The 25,119-nt window shown below is 36.4% G+C and overlaps 1 protein-coding gene across 1 annotated transcript in view; it reads right to left on the bottom strand.

Annotated features, from left to right (window-relative positions):
* The window catches only part of STS (steroid sulfatase), a gene marked incomplete at both ends in the record, with an annotated part of 123,621 nt that overhangs the window by 64,178 nt on the left and 34,324 nt on the right, over positions 1-25,119 (bottom strand). The window contains 1 exon segment of the mRNA XM_082278171.1: positions 16,957-17,093. Coding sequence (XP_082134297.1) covers positions 16,957-17,093 — 137 coding nt within the window.

The raw sequence follows: 25,119 nt of genomic DNA, 5'->3' as shown, positions 1-25,119 counted from the left end.
TCTGCATGCAACTTGTTTAACATTCAGAGCTACAACACAACCACTGTAAAGTGGAAATTCTGGGACAAAGCATTATGGGCTATGGGATATGCTATGGCACATTATCTAGCCAGTCAATGGAACACATCCACCTAAGAAGACAAGTGATTCTCATAACGAGGACATTAGCATATGAACCTTAAATGTGAGAGTGAATACTAGGTAGTACAACTCTTTGACTAGAACAGAAAACAGATGCATAACTAATTACAAAAGGTATAAGGTTTTTCCTGCAGAAAGAAGGCAGAGTGTAGCTTCAAGTACAAAGCCTTGAATCAGTACTACCGTGCTACTATTTCTAAAGAAAATACCAAGGAAATAATCCATACAATGAAGTCTTCTCCGAAAGTACAAAGCTGGAGTCTCAAATGTGCCTCCTGCTATGATAGGTAAGTGGGATCTTCAACGTCAACAGGACATTCTGCCAAAAAGTAGCATCTGGTTATGAAAAACCACATCTATATTAGTGTTTTAATTCATATCAAGAGTGCATATTTACAGTAAGTCCAATCATGGACAGTTAACATATTTATGTTTCCATAGCAAAGCCCTCTTGGATTTTGTGACCTGGATTTCTTTCGAAGTCTAAATTTAAGGACTAATTCTGGGAATCCAACTAAGATACACACTACTGACGGACATTCAGTCAAGGACCACAGTAGATCTGGTCTGAAGTGGGTTTCTTGTCTCTGCTGGTGTGCTGACAGTCTTTTTGCAGCTCAGAAGACAGTTCAGACCTGCCACTGTTGGCAATTTTAAACATGGTAGGATTGATGAATCCTCCACTGAAAGTCTAGTGCAGGCACAATCCAGCTCCACCTGCTCATGCTGTAGATACATTAAGGGTGGGATTTACATACAGTAAAGCAAAAAGTATCTATTTTCCTATGCAGCTCACCTATCATAAGAATTTGGTCCCAAAAATCCTGTGTTCTTTTCAAAGTGAAGTAGGGTGAGGCAATTGCCCCAGATATAACTACTTACTACTAGAAATCAGATAAGAAGGTGTTAGGTCCTGATAGTCTGTAGAACATCAAACACTTCTCTGTTAGATTCCCCTAGACTCAGAGCAGGACAAGTAAATCAGTGGAAGTGCTCAGAAAAGGGCAGTTTTTTAAACAAAAAACAAGGCAACTTTGATGTGGAGTCAGCTAAGCTGTCAGTGTGAACTTGCTTTTTGTTTGGATTTGCATTGCCATATAGCTGTAAACTCGAAATTCACTTGTGACTGTTTATACAGTTTTATAAGTATAATGTGTCTTTCAGAACCTTGGGATAAATTTTCAGCATAGTGCACAGCAGATTAGGTACCCACACTGCTCAACAGCTTTGAATAAATCAACCAAATATGACTTATGCATAAGGTTTTTCCTAGAGATGAGTACCATATCTCTTATTTTTCTTATTCATATAGGTTCAAATTATTTTTTAAATATGAAAGTTGGAATGATACTTTAGATTTGTATAAATACCTGTGCATAATAAAAAAACAGTTAGATGTCTGAACACCTGTAAGTATAGCAGCAATATAGACAATGCAGGATGGAAAAGTTTCCCATACTACAACACTAATAATGGATTATTACAGGTCAAAAAGTATAACTAATCAGTGGCTATTTCCTTATTAGTATTTAAATTACCTAATAAATGCATTGCTTGAAATTCACTTTTAGACCTTACATCTGTTGAACATAAGTCTATGTATTTCTAATGTAAATCTTGATTTTTAGCCTGCTTAAAATGCTAAAATATGAGAGATGGTCATGCAATTTTAGGAGGGTCCATTGCATTTGCATTTTGCATGACAGCTGTGATAACTTTTTGGGTAAATTTGCATCTTCATTTTTCACATATCTAAGATGCCATTTCACACATACAACTAAGATGCATAATGAAAAAGACATTGTCTTATTTCCCACTTTGAGATCTCCCATGTTTTCTTCCAAACTATGAAAGGGATTTCTTTAGGTGTGACCTTGGCAAACTGTAGTGACAACTGAGGGATACTATTCAATTTTGAATTAGACTGTCAGGTGAAGTTAAGGCTTCAGGTATTCTATCATTCCAATATATGCCGATTGTGACTGATTGAATAAATGTGGCGTGATAAAAGAAACTCTTCTCTGCATCTTCAAAGGTTTAAACATTTATTAATGTCAGACTAAGTTTTAAACTGAATATGTATATGGTCCTAGATCCAAATGCATAATGACAACATTTTGCCAGATTAAAGTATGAAGAATTATGAAGAATTTAAAGCAGGGCAAATAATTTAACCCCCCATTTTAATCCTCTGCACTTTTCTGAAAACTTCAAAGTATTTCCAATTGTTTATTTCATTTTTATGACTTTTATTAAGTAAAATTCAAACTGTGGTAAAACTGTCTGACATTAGAGTATAAGCATTTATTGTCTTTCAGCAGCCAAATTTTTTAATCTTTGCTGAATTTGGAAGCAGGTTTTAAACACTTGTTATAAATTACATACCATAAGGTTAACAGGAGTTTTATCAAGATTGAGTTATTATTCCTCATGAAATACCAATAAATTTAATTTCCTGGTTTTCTGATTTTAATCATGCAAATCTAATCTAACATGAAAGTAGATGTGCATTAACTCACCACCAATACACAAGACACCTTTTTTTTCTCCTTGACATGACAATCACCATGCAGACTTGTTAATTCACCTACTTCTCTAATTGCTTTTGGAAAACTCAGCAGTTTTTGTGACTAAGTGCTACTAGACACTCAAAGCCTACTGTGAAATCACCATCTCCAAAACATGTTACCTGTTAATGAATCTCTATACAGACACTGTTACTACCAGTAAGAAGGCAAAACTGACTGTGAAAATTGTCACAAGGGACTTTTCCACTAATGATGTAGACTCCACTCTGTCTTCTCTCGATGACATTCAGAATTTAGGAAAAAAAAAATACAAACAAACACATTGAGAGGCACAAATTATGATTTGGTGCTTTTTTCCCCCGGTATACATATGTGTGTTAAATATGACAAATATATGCTGACTTAAATTCCAGAGGATCCTTTCTGAAGGGAAGGCAAATAATTTTACAGGCCATTCTCATTGATGATAGATTAGTAGCTCAAAAAGATTACTCACTATCTTATGAAATTGCACTTTGATTCCTTAATTCATCTAATTGCTCTTGAAAAAATATTCTCAGCCTATTCAGAAAGAGTTTTGTTGAAGTTTCAGAGTAGTATTCAGTAGCACAACAGATGCCTACGAGGGAAAAAAAGAAAATCTGCTTTTTTCTGGTCTGAGGCCTGGAAAGAGAAATATGTCATTCTTGTTTTAAATTGGTTTGGAAATACTTGAGGACTCCTCTTAGGCCAAGATGTATTTGATGCCCCTAAGACATGGTGGAGTCATGAGATCAGAGAGGGCCATCAGATCATTAGGCTCATTTCTTTCCTTGTTCTCTAATTTGGACTCATATAATAACAAAATAATAAAATGAGTATGTTAAATATGAAATTACTAATTAATCTGAGTTCACAAAGGTTTAACACTATGAATGCTATGTGTCATTTTGTTTGTTACAAGAAGTTACAAAAATTGACCAATACATTTTTCCTGTGTGAAGGCAAGGCAGAATTCTGAAAGGGTTCCACCTTGCATATAAGGATCACAGTGAGATGTGTTTTTTAGGATAAATCTGAAGGCTAAATGTAAGATGAGGAAGGATCATTCACACAGAAACACCAGAGATCAGCTGAAATATTTACATAGATACCCGGAACAAATTAGTCTAACTGTAATTAGACACTATTTGGGGAAGATAGGAGTTATTGCCAAGGTAAACTCTCCAAAGAACAGATGGCAAATAACCACTTGAAAGCCCCAACCAGCACATTTCTTATGGGAATAGCACTGTTCCTATGGATACACAGGCAGGTAGAGGGTTAGTTCCTCCCTATTAATGTATGATTTTAGAAACTAATAATTTCTGAACCTATAAAATCAAATGTAAGAAGTTGTATATAAACAGATGTCTTTGAACAGGAAATGTTTGGAAGCTTCACATTTTACATGAATAGCTCTGTAACACACTGGTGTTTCAGTATCACATGCAGAGAGATGTAAGTACAATGCAGCAAATAGATTTCTGCTCTAGAAAGCACTGGAAAAGTATGGAATATACACAGGAACTGACTCTATTGTTATCAAGATTCAACATGTAAATATGGTAACAGTAGGATAGAACGTTTGCATACATTTCCTGGTGACATATTTAATATACCAGTGCCTCCTATTTAAAACAATTACCTTCTACTCTTTTACTATGAATTGCTAAAGTTAGTTTATAACAAGGGAAGTAATTAAATGTCTCATCAAAAATCAGTTTACATTCTGAGAGGTAAATGTGATATTATTGTCTAGTATTTTTTTGCCAAGAAAGTCCTCAAAGCTCTCATTAACTAGGCCGTCTATTTTTTATGAGCAGCACCTGGGGGTTATTGCACAAGTCGATTGGCAAACTGCAGCAGAATCACACAAAGTTGGACTGAGAAATTTGGGATATGGAGCTTGACTACCTCAGCTCTAAATAGGCAAGAATATTTAGGAAATGTCCTGTAGAAAGGTTTTAGGCTTTTTTTTTTTTTTTTTTTAAGAACAATGGCCAATTTTATGCCTTATTAAAAACATGCTGGTAAAAAAGCCGTCATAGCAGCACTTTGCTCAGAATACCCTGCTAAGATGTTCAAACCTTGTTCTGTAGGATGTGCTGGTTACATCATGTCTCACTCTCTCCTGACGTTGGTTTGGAAGGGGCCTTCAAAAATCATCTAGTCCAACTTCCCTGCCATAGGAAGGGACATCTGCCACTAGATCAGGTCACTCAGAATCTGGCTTTGAACACTTCCAGTGATGGCAGCTTTCGCAACTTCTCTGGGCATCCTGTTCCAGTGTCTGACCATCCTCATTGTCTAATATTTCTTCCCAATGTCCAATCTAAATCTACCGTTTTGTTGTTTAAAACTTTTGTCCCTTGTCCTGTCTCTACAAGTACTGATATCAAGTCCTTCTCCAGTCTTTATTATAATTTTTTCTCCTTTATATACTGAAAGGCTGCAATAAGGTCTCCCTAGAGCCTTCTCTTCTCCAGGGTCTCTCTGAGCCCAGCTCTCTCAGTCTGTCTCCATAGGAGAGGTGTTCCAGCCCTCTGATCATCTTCACAGACATCCTCTGGGCCAGCCCTGAGAGGCCCACATCTTTCCTGTGCTGAGGACCCCAGAGCTGCATGCAGCACTCCAGGTGGGATCTACCAAGTGCAGAGTAGTGGGACAATTCACCACCTTCCCCCTGCTGGCCATGCTGCTTCAGATGCAGACTGGGATATGGTTGACTTTCTGGGCTTCAAATTCACACTGTGGGCTCATGTCCAATTTTTCATTTGTCAGACTGAAAGGATAACTTATATATCTTTGAATTATAACCAAATAAAAAATTATTCATTTATTACTTGCTTAATGTATGCTCTGTGATTTTGTGATGACAAAATTAATTGAACTCTGGATTAGAAACAATTTGCTACTTTTACACAGCAATATACTATACATTGAAATACTATATATTGGCTATACTTTTCACGTTACCACAACTAGTACCTTCCTTGACTTTACTAGAAATAATGAGGAACCCTGAGCTATTAATTTCTTTCAAACATCTGGCATTAAGTTATCTTTGGATTTGCTGGAAGACCAAAGTTCATACTGCTTTTCTGGGCTAGGCCATTCCTTTCTTTAAGATTAAAGTGCAGTTACATTTGCATTTTTTCTTGTTTCCTTCTTTGTTTTTAAATGCCAGTCTGAATTCAGAAATGAAAGTAAACTTGATTTCTAACCCACAGCTATCTCAACCACTGAGATACAGGAGCCTAAAGAGCCAAAATCTTTTATCCTCATAACAGTGAAATGGCAACAGTACCATAAAACCATGTAAACTGAAGAGCCTAAGTTAATCACACTTAATTGTAGACAAAGTAAGTGTGACGTTATAGATGAATACATCCAGTCATTTGCTAAAAGGCCACTTGCTTAAAAAGGAAGATTTTTCTCTTCTCTTTTTCCTTCTTTCTATTTTCTCTGGAAGCTGGTTAGGAAAAAGGAGATAAGGGAGAGAGGGATGCTCTGCCTCCCCTCTTGTAATATCATAAGGCTGCAAGATCCACTGAAGTTGTGGAATATAACTTCATGCTGTCTAAGGCAAGAATTTGATTAACCTGGAGTCTTTTTTCGCTCATCCCAAGTAAGCAACTCCGCCCTAGGGGTCAGGTGTTCATTTGGATACTGAGCTTACACTGTAACTTAAAATCAGTTTGGTGTTCTCATTGTTACTGCAATGTGCTCTTCATGAGGAAATGTTATAAAGAAAGTTTCATTGGTAGGGAGAGAGAATGATTTAAAAATAGAAATGTGTATACAAAATCAAAAGAAAGAAAAAACAGAAAGAAAGCATTGAAACTAGTAAAAAATACCCTGAATACACTGTGAAACACACAATCCCTGCCCTGCAAACATCAGTATTAAAAAAGAATGGTAAGAAAGAAAAATAAGGATTCAGTATCAGTTTTCCTCAAACAACATGCTAAATTAAAATATAAATGCCTTTTTTTACAACCAACTGGTGAGGGAAAAAGCTGCAGAGCAAAATTACCACTTTACCAGCCTGCCTTTCACTAATCACTGCATCATTACTCTACTGCTTTCCCTAACCCTAAAAAATTCATTATTTATCTCATTATTATATTTCATTATTATACAGAAAGAAAAAAAAAAAAAGCTTTCTTTAATGCAATATAAACAACATTTTCCTAGAAAATTAATGATCTTTAGTAGTATTACCACTCTGCCTATTACATAGTGTGGTTGTTTTAGCAGTCAAATGTACCATCGAAAAATTACCAGCCAGAGTCAATAAAAGGGCAGTTCTATCTACCTCATCAATAAGAGCTTATTACCACCTGGAATTTGAACCTTGTGATTCAGCAGTGTGAAATCCCTGCATGGAAATTTACTAACAGGAACGAGTCTGTTGATGAACAATACAGAATCAATATTGCCATAAGCTTTATTGTATGATTGCTGCTTTCACTCAGAATTAGGTCACCTTTTATTTAAGCGGTACAGCCTCAAAAAAATTAAGATACATTTCAAAAGAAGCATGAAAAAGTTTCATGTCTCTCTCCAAAAAACATCATGGATTATTTTAAAAGAATCTCTAGTATTCTCAGTATCAACACTGAAACTGAAATGCACATGATCAGTTTTAGAGTTTTTTCTACAGCTAACTGATATGCACCCAGCTATGAAAAATGGTAAAAGGATGGAAGACATTCCCTGAGTCATCACAGAAACTGTTCATATCATTATAGTTTATGTGTTGGCAAAGATATTTAATTATCCTTTAAAAATACCACTTAATCCCTAGGACCAGAAGAAAACCTGAGTTCCTGAGTCCAGGTGCACATTCTAACCTCCAACATGGATCAAGACCATGAAAAAAGAATTACTTATCTTTCCCCCTTCATAAATCCCATGCCAGCTGAATAAAGTCCTAATGCTTTACTATAGATCCAGATCTGGATTAGTGGGTGACTAGCAACAAAGTTATATCTCAGTAGGTAAAACTGAACATCATCTCTGTGTCTCAGTTTTTCTTCTGGGAAACAGATTAATGAGATTCCCCTATCTTACAAAGGCTTTGTGAAAATGCTTATTTGCAAATCTGTTATACACTGTAGCAAAGTACTGACAGAGAAAAGATGAGAAATGTCAAAGAATCTGTCTTCAAAACAGAACTTCAATAGTATGTGTTAAATAAAACATGAGAATTCATATTGAACAATGAGGAATACACCTAGTGTTGAGAAGCTGCTCATTAAGAAGGCATTCAGTGACAAGGAGATAGGATTCCAGTGGGAAAAGAAGTGGCATGTAAACATATGCTAAAAAACTGTACCATAAGACACAAACATAGGGAGATTGATTTCTTTCTATCTTTGAGTACTTGATTTCACAGTCTTACAATGTTCACTTGTGCCTTCTGCATGTTTATATGCATTTATGGGCTGTATCAGCTATGTTAAGGTATTGGGTAATCCACTACAAAACTATCTGAAGGTACAAGGAAGAGGCGTGGATGAGAAGTTTTAAACACCCAGATTAAAAGTCCTTGACATTTTCAGTTTCTCTGTTCCTTAGTTTCATGTTTAGGCTTCTTTCATAGACATGCAACAACTACTGGCAACATCCTTCTCCTACTAGCACAGTCACATTCTTTGTAAAACCATGATTACAAGCTCTATAAATACCTACACAGAGATGTTTTCAGTGTCCAACTATTGAAGAAAAAGGATGGCAGAAGTCATGTTCCTAACTCAGGGCTGAAGGTTAAAGGTTGACAACAGTAACACTTTCACCTAAGCGAGTAAAGTCCATCATCCTGATCCCTTGTTCTGGATAACTGACTTACTAAATTCCCGTGGAGTTTTTCTAGGACAGTGCAAATGTAATTTTTCTTGAAAGCTTCATGGTATCTGTGCTAAAAAGGTTGCTATGCAGAGGCACTCGATGTGTGAAACCTTTACCTTCTTCCTTAAAATTGTTTTTCCAGTCTGTATTTTGGAGATTATCTACTATCTATTTGAATAAAGTTAGCCCCATTCTGTTTCCTCATTGCAAACTTCATCTGAGTATTCACAGAAATCCCTGTGTTCCTGTAGGTCAGTTTTGGCTTAAATCTCTGCTGTGTTCTTTATCCCACTGATAATGGTTTTCCTTACCCACCTTAAGCAAGGAGCAAAATCCAACCATACCATTTATATGCAAAATTAAACCTCAGAGGGAAAGGTTAAACAAAAGGTTGATAGCACATTTCATTACAGAACTTCCTATCCTCCTTGCTTGGATTCATCCTCATTGCTTGGAGTCATCAGGATTTTCTTATTTCTAGTTTATCTAAAGCAAGCTTTGAGCTTTCTCTTCCTAATGGAAATTAGCTTGTCTAAGAGTAATGCTATTTTTTTTTTTTCACCAATTACAGCATTTTGATCCAACACAATGTTATTTTACTGGTTTTGTATTAGAGCAAATTTTAAGAGCTTCATAATTTACAGAAAGCCTTTACATTTTTGAACATTACATGATTACGTTTTTGTAAAAAAAAAAAATTGCACAATGCACTACCACATCTTGTCCTGAAAATTTAACTTCTGCAATATCAGATGCAAATGAAACCTCTTCAGAAGCTGGCACCAAATTTTGAACCACACAGCACTACTAGCACAAACTGCATTACACTGAATTTTTCCACCATGGAGTACTAAGGCATTATTTGAACATGACTGATTAAGAAGTGCTACAGAAATGGCTGCTTAAGGTGTGCCTTGTAATCTTGTAAATTATGTTCTGGGAAGGAGCTTTGCTGTATACAAAGATGTGATATAGAAAGAGGAAACTGTACTTAAGGAGGATTTGGTAGATCAGGAGGCTTATCATAGTGGAAATGGGAGTCTTTCATCACCTAGTCACTTCTTAAATTTGGTCCCATGCAGTAGTGACTGAAAGTCATTGCTGCTTAGTGACATATGAAATGGGTTTGGGTTTTAGAACAGATTGCAACTGGAAAGCATCCATATCATAAAAGGCAGAACCACAAATGTCTTTAATCTGCACCCATATTGACAATTTTCCCAGATGTGACCTAATGAGTGAATGTGCTTCAAGAGCTTAACTACTGTCTTAGCTGAAGAAACAGTCTAAATGCTAGGATAAGAGCAGAATGGCAAGACGGAGTGGGAAAATTTTATCCTAGTCACAGAGTACCTGTATTGGCTGAATACCTTCTTCCTCAGAGGTGCTGGCTGAACATCTTTTATGATAATAAAACCAGCCTACATTAAACCTTATAGAATTGAGATGTATACCAGTATACATTCAGAAAAGCAAGGTCAAGGAATGCACCATCAGCATCAGGCATCCATTTTCAGATTTTTAGTTTTATCTTTAAGTTTTCAGGCTCAGCCAACATTATGTCACATTCATAGTAGCTGGATAAGATCAGTTCTTATCTGCTGCTTCTGATCATCTGGCATCATTCTCCTTTGCTTATCTTTTAAATCGATGTTGCACTGTTACAAATGACTACATGAGGTGAAAAGCCATGATAAATTAGACTTATCTCAGTGTACAGGATTTTTTCTTGAGAAAAAAAAATTAAGGATAGGTCACTCATTTTTTTGTCAAAGCAATATGAATTTATTCCTTTTTTCCCACTCATATTATAAATAATGATTATTTTGATTTTTAGTATAATTCAGAATTCTCAGAAGATTCATGGTACATTTTTAGGTTGTTCCTTATAGAATAGGGTTTTACATAGAGGTTCAAAGTATACAAAAGATGTGAGAATTCAAAATAACAACCACTAACAATTATATGTAAAAGAAGAAATATTTATTTCTGATGAAATTTAATAATACTATGCTGTTTACCAGAAGGACTATAGTTACTGTTCAGTATTGGAAAGAACATTAAAAAACTCCACAAAACCCCCAAAAAACCCCAAACACCCAACCTGTAGGAATGTAAGTTCAGGCCAGAATAGATTGAAATAAATATTAAAATTAAATTTTAATTACTTTGTAATTAAAAATAAGTCAGCTTTAAGAGCTTAAAGGCTTGTAAGTTTAAAACAATTACTTTAAAAAGAGAAAAACATTACTTCTTTTTCTCTTTGCTTTGTGAATGCATTAGACTGTGGTACTTCCATCAGAGAAAGAATTCCTGTGAGTCTTTTGGACATAGTTCAGTTTTCAGTCTCCTAAATATATTACATATTCCAAAGTAATATTTGTTTTTTTTTCTGAAAGCATTCTTTCTATCTATTAATGAAGTGGTGGTACATCTATTACCAAAACAGAGAAAGATGCCACAGGGGTCATTAAAAATAGTTTATATCAAATTGGAATGGTTTTCACTTAGACCATTGATTCACATCATTCCAGAGTAGGAGAAAGATTAAAAGTAGAGGATGTGATCAAGTTCACATATTTAGCATATTAACTATTTAAACAGGCACAAATTCATCAGATAAAAGGTATGTAAGAATTTAGTTTTCATCATCTCACAATTGGGCGATATAGAGATTAGGAGCCACAGCTTAATCCTGCACATATTATTGATATAATCTCTTTTACAACACTAGGAAATCTCATTAGGGAATAAATAAATTAGATGTTTTTCACTAAAGTCTAGAGTTGGCTTGGTGGAGCTTCTGCCCTTCTCTTCCCCTTTGAAAGTGCTATGTGAAGATACATATTTATAGCCAATTCTTAATCATGATAACAGAGGAATCAAAGAAAAACTGTGTGAAAAGTGGCCTTTCAGTTAGTCCTCCTGGACTGTACCCCAGCTGGCCTTCCTCAGTGAAGTATACTTTACACCTGCCCTGCTGCATTTTAGGATAGGCCACATATTGCCCCAGAGAGTCATGTTGCAGAGTATTGCAAATGCTTCAGTAAGTCATAAATGTTCCTCATGTAAGGTTCAATTTCTTCAGATATCTAAGGTTTAATTACAGTTACTTCTAGTTAGAAAAAAAGGTTATGGGTTGTTATTTCCTTATGAGGAAAATCCATTTAAGATGTCATTAGCATCCTCAAAATTTGTCAATCACTATAGTAATAGAGAATCACAAAATGGTTTGGGTTAGAAGGGACCTTCAAAGATCATCTAGTCCAACGTCCCTGCCACATTGTTCAGAGCCCTGTACAACCTGACCCTGAACACTGCCAGTGATGGGGCATCCACAGCTTCTCTGTGCAACCCCCCAGTGTCTCATTGACCTCATCACAAACAATTACTTTCGAATAGCTAACCTAAACCTGCCCTCTTCCAGTTTAAAACCCTTTCCCCTTGTCTTGTCAATATAGGCAATGGCAACAAGTCCCTCGCCACCTTTTTTATAGCCCCTCTTTATACACTGAAAGGCACCAATAACATCTCCCTGAAGCCTTTCCTTCCCCAGGCTAAACAATCTCAGCTCCCCAAGCTAAAGAACCTCAGCTCTTTCAGCCTTTCTTCAGAGGAGAATGTTTCCAGACCTCTGACCATTTCTGTGGCTCTCCTCTGGACCTGGATGCATTACTCCAGGTGGGGTCACACTAGAGAAGAGGAGGAGAGTGTCATGACAGTATCTTGCTTCTGTTTGCTTCAGAGTTCCTTTGTTCTTCTACACTGACTTTTAAAGGTTGTATTTGATTTTGTTTCAAATATGATTTGACTTTGTTGAACAGCTTTTTTTGTTTTCTCCAGCATCTCACAGAATAACTGATGTTGGAAGGGACCTCTGGAGGTTACCTTGCCCAAGCCTGCTGCTTAAACAGGGCTACTTGGAGCCCTGGACCATCTCCAGATTCCACCACCTCTATGACAATGTGTATTAGTGTGTGATCATCCTCAGAGTAGAAAAGTTTGCCCTGATGTTCAGAGGAAACCTCGCATGTTTCAGTTTTTGCCCATTTCTTCTTGCCACTGGGCACCAATGCGAAGATCCTGCGTCCATCCTCTTTGCACCCTCCCTTCAGGTATTTATATAGGTTAAGAGGATACTCTCTTCGCCAGGCTGAATAGGGCTTCAGTCCCAGCTCTCCCAGCTTTTTCTCTTAAAAAATGCTCTAGTCTCTCTTGTAACCCTTTGCTGGACATTGTTCAGTAGCTCTCTATCCCTCTGGTACTGGGAACATATTGAACTATACCCTTCATATAAATTTTAATAAAACCTTCTAAGATATTTCAAATAAACATTACATGTAAGATTCTTTGGGATTTATTTCCTTCCCCTTCCCCTTCCCCTTCCCCTTCCCCTTTCCTTTCCTTCCCCTTCCCCTTTCCTTCCCCTTCCCCTTCCCCTTCCCCTTCCTTTCCTTTCCTTCCCCTTCCTTTCCTTTCCTTTCCTTTCCTTTCCTTTCCTTTCCTTTCCTTTCCTTTCCTTTCCTTTCCTTTCCTTTCCTTTCCTTTCCTTTCCTTTCCTTTCCTTTCCTTTCCTTTCCTTTCCTTTCCTTTCCTTTCCTTTCCTTTCCTTTCCTTTCCTTTCCTTTCCTTTCCTTTCCTTTCCTTTCCTTTCCTTTCCTTTCCTTTCCTTTCCTTTCCTTTCCTTTCCTTTCCTTTCCTTTCCTTTCCTTTCCTTTCCTTTCCTTTCCTTTCCTTTCCTTTCCTTTCCTTTTCCCTTTCCACATTGGATGACTGCAATATTGTCTTGTAATATTAACTTGATCCTAAGACAGGTCAAAAGATGATGGTAGAGAGGCAGTTATGTTTTTTCAGCTTTCAGGGTATTCATATAATAAAGATATCCAGACAAGGCCCCCACTTTACAGTTACCTAGCCTGTGCCAGACTAAAATTTCTGAGACTTTTTTACATCTAAGCCTTTCAGTTGTGATTATCCTACAAAGGAAGAAGACCTGATATGTAGTTCTGCTACTGCTAACAGAACAATAAACAGCCATTTGTAAAAGTGGTGTTGGATTAGTGTGTCTTCACACAGCTTGTATGCAAGTCTACAGGGGGCTCCAAAACTCTTTGCAGTGCTCTGTTTGGATTAAATTAGTGTAATGCAATTTACATCAAAAACAATTTCTGAACATATCCATTTTTCTTCCTATACTCAATCAGGAATGAAGGAATGAAAAAAGGGAATAGAGGAAGGAAGAAAAGGATGATAGTGCATTCATCGATTCATTCATCATTTCTTTTTCCATTTTTAGACTGTAAGATTATTTCATCTGCTCTCATATGAACTATAATTAACAGCATTAATAAGGTGCTTAGCCTACATTGAAAGAAAATTAATGTTATTAGCCAGAGAATAATTCTCTAAGGCATGTCACATGCAGTGACATTATAACTGTGAATGCTTTCAACATTGAATTCTGTTATACACACACATCAGTTTGCAAAAGCAATAGACATACATGGTCCCAAACCTTATCAAGAAGCTATGTATTTTGGATTTTTGACATGGATTGCAATAATACTCTTCAGTATTGGTTTAACAAGTCGCAAACATGAAATATTCAAAGAAGTATTTTATTCATGTGTCTTTTGGGCTTTTCTCCTCCTAGCATGATTGGTATTGATTCTCAATAAATAAACAAATGAAAATGGAATTGTTTCACATTTAGAATTCTGAGTCTTGAATGGACTTTTCCATCTTAAGAGAAAAACTTTTGCTTTCTCTCTTGAAAATGGCACTTAAAGTCTTTCTGATTCCATCTGATCTCTCAAATGAGGAAAAATATTTCAGTTGCATTTCATTCTTCAATCTCTACATCTTTTTCATCACTGCTATCTGGCAGTCCTAACTTCTACTTGCAACTTCTACTCTTTTCTACTCTTTTTTTTTAAGCCATCCACAAAGGTCTTCCACAAAATGTTTCAGTCAGCACAAAACACACTGTAAATTTCTTTCAGAACTGAGTTAAAGCTGGTGTATTTTTCCTACCAAAGGTCAAAGATTTCTGATGTTGTTCTATAATGTAATTTTCTATGCACTCATTTTTTCTTCATATGCTGTGTTGTCTTTTCTTAGAAAGTCTTGCAGCATATTGTTATATTTTTGCTATTTTGTTCTTATTGCTTTTGCAAGTTACACTCATCTATGCATAAATAGTAATTTCTGTCAAGTGAATGATAAAACCTCAATTTCTGAAAATCTTACAGTATTCACTTTTTCATCTTTTCTAGACCATTTTTTTTTAAATTTTTCTACTGTAACATCTTCAGAGGCATTTGCAAGAACATACTGGTTACTGACATCAACAGTACAGTGAATCAATCTACTTTCTCTGATATAGCTGATGCATTAAGACTGGAATTTTCAGTGGAGGTTAATGGAAATACGTACTCCCTTCAACTGAAAAAAAAGAGAAAAGCTATATTATTCCTTGAGATTCATTTGGAAATAACAGCCGTAACTTTTTTTCATCAGGCTAATAGTGGAGGAAAAAGTAGCACAGGAACTAAACACATCTTCTACCTCCTGGAGCAAATATGCCATCTCTCATCAATGAGATCTTACAAGACATAAGCAAAACTGAGTAACCAGATCCCAACTGAAAAATAATTTGTTACTTTTTTACTAGTAAATGACAGTTGTGAATCTGTTTCTGGATTAAGCTAGCCCTACTGTCCTTGATGCTCCTGTAATGAACAGGAAAGGACAATACACGAGGAATGTTGTGTATCTCCTCTAAGTTTGTGCTAAATTCCTATATTATCACAATTAAATTTGTTTCACTGATTTATTCCAGCTTTTAAAATAGCGTGCTTCTGTCCTACAGTTTGGTTTATTTGACACATCTCCTAAGAGCCTGTGGTCATTCTAGAAAAGAGCAGTGGTTTTCAATCTGTTACCATCTCTGCATCACTAAATAGCCTGAAACAGCAACATGTCAGGTACTCTGCTTTCCAACTTGCTGTTTAAGCCCTAGAGGCACTCTCTGGGGCAGCAAGGAAACAGAAAAATGTAATGGCAACAGCAAATAACCAATTAGGCTGGAATAAGCTAAATATTGCACAACAGAAAAAAAGGAACAGTAAAATCAAACACAGACAGTAAAACCAGCTAATTCTCAGTAGATTGCTACAATGTGGATGCAAACAGAAATGATAACACACACATTCTTTTATCTAGTGCAAGTACTCAAATACTGGTGGCCACTGATAGAAGTAAGGATTGCGGGTTGACAGAACTGGAATAAAACCTGCTCTCTCTTTACAAAACCTGATGTACAAAAGAATATTGTTCTGTTACCTCCTACATTGAAAACCCTTCCTAAACACATCACAGTTTCCCATAAAGGTTTTCCCCATTCCTGCAAATACTGCAATAAGTACATTACAAATCACTAAGTATGCTGTGCTGCCTTTTGCCCACTGTTTCTGCAACTAGACTTCTTGATACAAAATATGCAAAGAAATACATGTCTAACTGTACAAGCTAGCATAATTTATGTATGCACCAAAGTTAAATATCTGTTTATAGCAACTTAGTCAGTAAGTTTTCTTCAAGAAAGCTAATTTTTACTGACTTGTATTGGGAAGAGAATAACTTGGGGTATACAGGAAGGAGGACGGTAAAGTCATCTTTACCTATTATAATACTGCTTTTATCAATATGATTATTTACAAATATGAACTTGTTACTTGTTTTCACAGGTGATTATCCCCGGAATCAAAGAAACACTTTAATACATCTAGAGATACAGGAAGCCTGTTGAAAGATGTAGGGACCAATTGCATTCCAACCTCAAAGAGAATGGAAGGCGCTGACAGGCAAATTCATTGGTTTTGAATATTTTTCATAAATAGAAGTGGACCTCACCTTAGTGATTTCAGCAATTCAGAGAACTCACTGAAATAATTAGAAAATTAGTTTTGCCAACAGTGCATATTATGTCACTTCATTTGAAAATATTTTGATGCTGATATCATATGGTAACTTTTTGAATTAATATGCTGTTTTATAAGGATAGTTTCAACAGGCCAGATGCACCCAGAAGCTCAGAGGGTTGGATTTAACTACCAACTTCAAAAGTCCACAGGTAAATGTCCACACCTCTGCAAAGTCCATGCTGTATAGACCGCCTTCACAGTCAAAGAAGGGAATGGGCTTTTGTAGGACACAATAGATTTGGCAATAAAGTAGGTATTGCAAAAGCTCAGATTATTGTGCTTTCTAAATGACTGTTTCTTTCCCCTAAGTATAAAGGACAAGTATGACAGATATACTGTAGACACAAATTGCTGGTCTGAATTTGGTGAACATGAGCACAAGTCATCATGAATTCCCTCCACTGCTATTAGAAGCAAATGTAACATACCTACACTCCAGTCCATTTCCTCCACTGCATCACCATATAAACCATGCTTGCTCTTTCCTTTGAAATTTTCTGAAGCATATAGAGCAGTATGGACATGAAGATAAGACAGGACAAGAAGAAATGGTGCATCAGTGTTCCTGGAAAACAAAACAAACCAAACCCACAAATCCTTAGCATATTTTATAATAAAATTTCTACAAATAAATCTTTCTACAGTAGAGTTAAAAAAAAAAAAAAGGTTCCCTGTCCTCCCATAAACAAACAAACACCAAAAAAAAGGTGAAAAGGAATAGTGTAATTGATTACAGGGTAATTCTGAACAATCACATGCACAGTATAAATGCCATTCTTTTACGGAAATGAAAGCAAAAAGAAGTGACAAAATCTAGATAATTATTATTTGCTATATATATTGAAAGAAGACTTGTTTAAAGGCAGGAATCTAGCAGTTTCTGAATACAAACACCCCTCTTCATTTTACAAGTATATATTTAAAAATCTGAATACAACTGCTGTTCAAAAACATACCCTCAGAACTAAATATTTACATGAAACACAGCGTCCTTCCTCACAAAGTCTTGTGGAAGCTGATCAACCGCACTATTATGAAGACCTGGGTCTTTATGCTGGACTAAGGGTATATGACCAAATCTCTGCTCTTTTAAAGCTCTGTGTGTGTATGCATGTGACTGTACATAACCTCAAAGTATATACTGATTTAAAATTTTTCTTCTCAAGGTAATGAACAGTTTCCATTGTCTTCTATTTCCTAAACAGATACAGAAGAAAGAGTGCAATAAGTAGACTCTCAGTAAATTTTGCTGTTCATGTGATCTGTCAACACAGTATTTATGATCAGTTCCAGCAGGCTGTGAAAGCACAGCTCAAACGAGTACTTCTCCTTATGCATTATTTATAGTACTTTATTTAAAATTGTGCCGTACTAGCCAAATTTACTGCTATATGCTCTAACAGCATTTGCAGTGCATTATGCATATTGTAAATATCAGCTGAACCACAAAAGCATTACCCAAAAAACTTGTCTGGATCTCACCTTAAAGCACACAGCTAATTATAGACTATTTTTAGTTTTATTTATCATATTTTCCCTCAGCAAACTGTGGTGGATAATACCTGTGATTCATGTCAACATCAAAGGGAGACTATATATTTCCTCAAGCAGTTGATCCATCCACACTTTAAAGAGGGGAGGCACAATACAGGTAAGCTCATAAAAAACATTTCTTTCAAATTAAAAAAAAAATTCTAACCTTTAGAACTTGAAAACAAAGTCTTTTAGTAAAAGAGATTCATCTGATATCGATACTCTCCTCTCAAAGAAAAATAATTACATTTAATCTAGTATATTTATGATCCATTTTTCCTCCCTCCGTGGTTGGATCTGTTTTTGCTCAAGTTGCATGGTTAAAGTTTTTTTCTCCTGGCATCTACAGTAGTACATAAATACAAAATAGGAAATTTTTATCCATATTACTCACTTGATGAGTGTGTTTCTGATGGGGAGTTTTTCTTCACAAAAAATTTCTTTTTTTTTTAAGAAACCCAGAATAAATACAACTTTCTTCATGTGGAAAACGGGTAAAAAATATTTTAATTCTCTTACAAATATTTATGCATTAATCCTGTATTACCTTACTAATATAAAATATTGATCCAAAAAAATTTAAGACAATGTTTTTCATAAAAAACTGCTTCCCACAAAGTTGTTTGTTTCTATTTGAAAAGTCATACATGTGAGAACTTTTCACAATTTTAGGAACAAATAATAGGAGATTCCTGAGTCAATTAAAAAGGCTGCAAATACCACCAATTGAAGTAAAAAAAAGATGTATACTTAGAAGTTACATATTTAATATATATATAAATGTAATACTGACCTTTCATTAGAGAACTTTACTGCAAGGCAGATGATTTTTGTTTTAAACTTAAAATTTTTTTAATGCCTGGGATTATCTGTTGTATCTGTTGACTTTTTCCTTAAACACAGTTCACTGAGTTGAGATTAATATACAAGTTCTAGATAAAACACCATGTCTTGGGGTGACTTTATGATGTGTATCCCCTATCGTCTGCTCTATGTCCAGACATGAATCCTTTGCCTCTCTGTGCCTTTAAAGCTAGCTAAGGGAGAGCAGGGAGAGCCAGTGGAATTCGTTTGGCGCTGTGTTCAAAACACAGATAAGCTCGCTGGCTTCTCCTGCCCAGCACCTCCACTTCTGCAGCAGGGAAGAGAGTTACATTCCTTTTGCTTTTTAGCTCGTTTCTTGTTCATTAGCTAAAGTATGGAGCCCTGGGACTTTGGCTTCTTCTTCTCTTCTGGAACTGTTCAGAACACCAGAACATCAGAACTTCCCTGGGAGGCCTTTCCACCGAGGCCTGGAGGGACCCACACCAAACCCCAGCTCTGGAGAGGAGAAAGCCACACCCACAAAGGACTGAAATCTACCCAGGTTCTCTCCACAGTGAGAGGTTTCATTATTTAGCATTATCCTTTTTTTCCCGTGCCTGTGTGCACTTTTGCTTGTTAAATAAATAGGGTTTTTTTCACTTTCCCCTGAGGAAAATTCTTTCTGAACTTGGGTGGTGGAGGGGTGGCTGTAACCTGCCTTCTATCAGAGGATGTTCATTTCATCTCAAACCAGGACACACCACAATAAATTATTTTATACTTTCAATACTGCAAGCAAAAGCTAGTTTTCATGCAAACTACCTTGTTCTAATGCCATAGAGATACTGCATTCTCATAACTGCCTACCTGTTTTGCTAAAAGTGAGTATCAATAGTCTCCACTACAAATGCTATTTTCAAGATGTAATGACTCAAGTTTTTTGTCGTTTGTTTTGTTTGTTGTTTGTTGAGCTCACACAAAGATCTAACTTTCATGAAGAGTCATCAAATCAATGATTGATATGGAAGGGCACTACATCATTCTCTTTTTTCCAACTAAAATTGACAGATTTTGATTGACAGCTTGCTGTCAGGTATAGAAGTGTCTCACCTATTAATATCCTTTAAAAGATCAGAGACAGCTATTTATCTCCTGCCAAAACTCTATGAGGAAAATCATAACTGAATACCTTTACTCTGACCTTGAAGATGGAATGACAATACCAGCTAGTAGGCAGGAGAGAAATTTGACAGTAACAGCTTAACTCCTAAACAACTTCAATAAACAGCTCTTTCAAAATTGTATTCCCACTATCTTTTACACAGCCCAAACACAGAGAATCTCCGTTTCAAAAGATTTGAGATCTTTTATCCTCACATGAGTCACACAGCTTTTTTCAATTTATCAAGTAGCTAGAGAGATTACATACATCTGACATAAGATATTCTTCAGGGTGTTTTTAATGGATCTTGAAAACATCTTAAAGCATCACATTGCTTGTGACTCCTCTGGATTGCAAAGTACTGGGTTCATCTTTTTTATTGTGAGGTGTCTTTATACTACTTAAGGATTCAGCTCAGGCTTGAGCTGTAAAACACAGCTTTAAAGTGAGAGAGCAATTAAAACTAATCTGACTGTCCTTCAAACACAAGTCTTAACTTTTTTCCTGCAAATCTGCTCCAAATGCTTGATGCTTTGAAAACTCCTTGGGCAGTTGTTTGTTTTTCTGTGGACCGATGTGGTGCAGCTGACACATTGCAGGGAAGAGACACCACCCAGAGGCACCCGGACAAGCTCGAGAGTTTGGCCCATGAGAATTTAATGAAGTTCAACAAGTCCAAGTGCAAAGGCCTGCACCTGCGTCATGTCAATCCCAAGCACAAATGCAGGCTGGATGAAGAATGGATTGAGAGCAGACCTGAGAAGGACTTGGGGTGTCAGTTGACAAGAAGCTCTACATTAGCTGGCAAAATATGTGCTTGCAGCCCATAAAGCCAACTGTATCCCGAGCTTCACCAAAACCAGCATGACCAGCAGGTAATCCTTGAACACTTCCAGGGATGGGGCATCCACAACTGTTCTACCTGTCCCAGTGCTTCATCACTCTCTGAGTGAAGAATTTCTTCATAATACCTAGTCTAAACCTGCCCCCTTTCAGTTTAAAACTATCACCTGTCACTATCTATCCTTACAAAAACTCCCTCTCCCTCCTTTTATAAGCCCCCTTAAGGTACTGTAAGGCTGCAGTGAGGTCTCTCTTGAGCCTTCTCCATGCTGAACAACCTCAGTTTTTTCAGCCTGTCCTCACAGGAAAGGAGTTTCATCCCACTGATCACCTCCTTGACCCTCCTCAGGATCCACTCTAAGAGGTCCACATCTTTCTTGAGCTGAGCACTGCACATCTAGAAACAGTACTCTAGGTGAAGCAACAGTGTGTCACACAAGCAGATGGAAACATAACATTTCCTTTCCTGTAATTTTCCTTTTACTAAAAAAGTTCTTATTCAGTTTCCCCCCCAGTGGGTAAATTCATTAGTGCTTTTTCCCCATGGATGCCAGATTAGATCACCAGTAAGACAGTGCTCTTTGTGCTAGGACTGGCTGAACGCATGTCATTAAACCTTCTTGTTCCTCCAGGAGGAAAAGCCAACTTTTGGCTTACTTATATCAAAGCAGGACTTTGTTCTACATGCTGGATTTTGTTTTGTTTCAACTGCTAACCATGCTAAAATTCTTGTTAGTCTGAATGAATCCATGAATTAATGTTTCTGCCCTGCTCTTAAAAAAACACACCTTCAAACACCGGTGTTGTATTTTCAATTTTTTTCAATATCAGAAAGAGAACTCCAGACCACCTGGGAGTAACTTATCAGAACCAGGTGTTGAAAATGCAACAGAGAGAGGCGGGAAAATGTAAATATATAGAAAATCTGATTCTTTCTAGTAGTTATTAAAAGTAAGATTTGTTACTACTATATCTACATTTTTGAAATAATTCTTCCATGCCAATAGACAAGACACTTCTGCCTCTCCAATTTCATGCCTTCATTGCTTCTTTTAAATGCTTAAGGTAAACAACTCACATGTTTCTATTTCCTTTCTATGTACCCTTTTTCTCCCCCCCTAAAGAACATTTTTGTAAGCATGGAGAAAAAAAAGAAATTTCTCATCTAGTACAAATTATACTCATTACTGAACCCTCTCAGCCTCGAAACTTTGGAATCCAGTATACAGTTCTACTTCTGTTTTAGAAGTGTACCACTGTCAATTCAGTCTGCCACTCATTGGAGAACTAGTGAGGTCCCTAATCATTCTCAAATAATCTAAAGATTTAGTAAAGCCCTGCATGAACTCACACCTTTTTCCTATTTTCTTGTTCAAAAGGCACAATCAGAGGTCTGAGAGAAAAGGCATGAAGATCCAAGTTACTACACGTTTTAATATATGTGCATATATACATTATATATATACAGAGATACGCAAACTTTTCTCTATAATTTTTATTTTGCTGTAAGCTATAAGGAACATTCTTGTAGGATTCATAAAAATAGTTGATTTCAGAACTCTAACTCCAGTACAACATGACAACTTCTAGATCTTAAGACTTAGTGATATACGGAAAAACTCTAAATCACAGTCTCCTAGAGTAGATAACAAAAAAATTTGAATAGGTGTTGCAACAGTGTTTCAAGGACTAAAATAGAATAGATAAAGAGAAAATTTACAATTTATTAACTGTTATCATAAAATTTTGAAAATTATGCTTATGTAATCTATTACTGGTAAAACTAGGCAAGAAAATTCTTCAAATTCCCCTTCACCACAGCTTTTAAATATAATCATGTTTGTATTTAAATACTGTTTTCCAGAAAGTAGATTTCATTAGACATTGTGAAAATTTTATTAATTGTGATCAGCTACAGAAATTTGTCAGAGAGGTATTCTGTATCACGGAGTGGTACTTTTGTGTTGTTAATTTCTGATACATTAGAAACTGGACTCTGGCATTTTGCAAAATTGGATTTTCTGTGCAGCTGGTCATTGAAGGGCATGCTGAAGATGTATGAGTGACAACCACATTGAATTTAACATGAAATAATTAGCATCCATTTGACTTTCAAATACACTGTAATACCAAAAGAGCATTAGAATTAACATACACAGAGCTGACCTGCCCACTCACAATTAGGGTAAGCAACTAAATTACTACCTGTTTTCACACACCAGATCTGACATTTGCAATTGCATACATTCTTCTGTGCCATTTTTGGGCACTGAATTTTGTATTTGGTCTTTTTCAGTCTCTTGAGGAACAAACAAAAATTGTAATATGCATGCACTGGACAAAGGAAGATAAAATACAATACCACCTCTCCAAAAAACAGACCAAAGTAGCTATACACTGTGAAGAAATTACAAGACTTTAAAAATACGAATTCTAATAGTTATATAGAATCACAAGCCAAGTCTGCCATCCAGCAGTCCGAGGTAGTAGTTCTAAAGACCCCTCTCCTTATTTTGCTACAAATCAGAAACTCTTACCATTTTGTCATCCTTGTGCCCAAAGAGCTTCCAGCCATCACAACACCCACCACTCTTTCTCTGTTCACAGAGAGCGGGTTCAGCAGGGCCCCTCGCCAGTTGGGTTCACTCACCAGCTGTGTCAGAAGTTATCTCCCATACACTCCAAGAAGCACTTACACAGTTTCCTGTCCACTGTACTGCATTTCCAGCTCTGGTAAGCTGAAGTCCCCCTCATGAATAAAGGCCAGGAATTGTGAGACTTCTCCCAGATGCTTATAGAATATTTGGTCTTCCTCTTCATCCTGTCTGGGTGGTCCATAACATATTCCCACCTTGGTGTCTACCTTGTTGACCTATCCCCTGATTCTTACCCACAAACACTCAAATCTATCACTACCATCATTAAGCTCTGGATAATCAAAACACTCCTTAATACAAAGGTCTACCCCACCACCTCTTCTTCTTTGCCTATTCCTTCTGAAGAATTTTATGTTTATACATGGTAAGAAGTCACAAAACTGAAAATTACTGAGAAACAGCTAGAAAAGAGAATGTCTGGAAGTCCATCACCTGAACTCTGAAGAACTTATAGAGGTAATATAGGTAATAGGTATATTAAACTTACATAGATAAAACACTGGAAAATTAATATATATATTAATATACATTGTATATAGCATAAAAAAAGCTTTACAGGAAATACCAGTGCTGTTGAGGGTTGTCGCTTCATCATATATTTATTGTAAAGATATTTAACCAACTAAAACACACATGATATCTGATGATTTTTAGTTTGATGATAAAATGTGTATTCAGAACCAGTTAATGTGAAATCTTGAATTCTTCAAATTCAGGATTGTTTGCACTCTGGTATAATTGTGTACAAGGATTACCAGTGTACATGAGTTAGCTTGCTACTTAACATATCATCTAAAGAAAAGTAGACTGTATGACAAATTGAATGTTCAAACGTGGCTAAAGGGCTGAAAGACCTGGAATGACAAGAATGCTGTCAAGCACTGTGACTTCCAAAAACCTTATGACCCCTCACTTTTGCAACCTGGTTGCCTCTCAGTGGCTGTTCACCTACAAATGGCCAAAGTCAATAGATTAGTCATAAAAGCAATGGTCTACTGGTGCTCTGGAGTTTATAGGTATGAACTCTATCATTTCAGAACTAGTGTGTCAAAGCAAATATTGATTTTGTTGCTCACACTAATACATGAGATAGATCAATTCAGTGAATATTAATCTAATTACTCATAGCCCCAGGAGTAAGGTTTATGGTCATATACTTGGCATGTGGGTTCATTAAAGGGCACAGTTAAGATTGCTCAAATGTCCAAATTGCTTCTCAATACCTTAACATGTTTGGATATTCTCTAATATAACATTGCTTATGAAGAGTCTGGGTTATAATTCTCACTGTAATCGCAGCACTCCTGTAACAAAGTTTATTGTAAAACACGAATATGTGCTATTAACCTGGAATTCAATTTAACATCACTGTTGTCTGAAAACTACACTGACATTTGGGGCCAAGTGCCTAAATGATATGAAGCCACTTACCTCCAGCTGGGTCAAAAAAGCTATGCTGACCTAGATGATACATTATTTTGCCAGCTCTAAACACTGGCAAAAAACAACACTAATCTACACGATAACACTGTGCACATTACACATATTAATACAGTTAAAAGAGTTACCGGTTTCCTACCATTGATTTCCAT

Source organism: Coloeus monedula, assembly GCF_965178545.1.
Source record: "Coloeus monedula genome assembly, chromosome: 3".
Lineage (NCBI taxonomy): Eukaryota > Metazoa > Chordata > Aves > Passeriformes > Corvidae > Coloeus > Coloeus monedula.
Note: the sequence above shows the minus strand (reverse complement) of the source record. Positions and strands in the feature narration are given on the sequence as shown.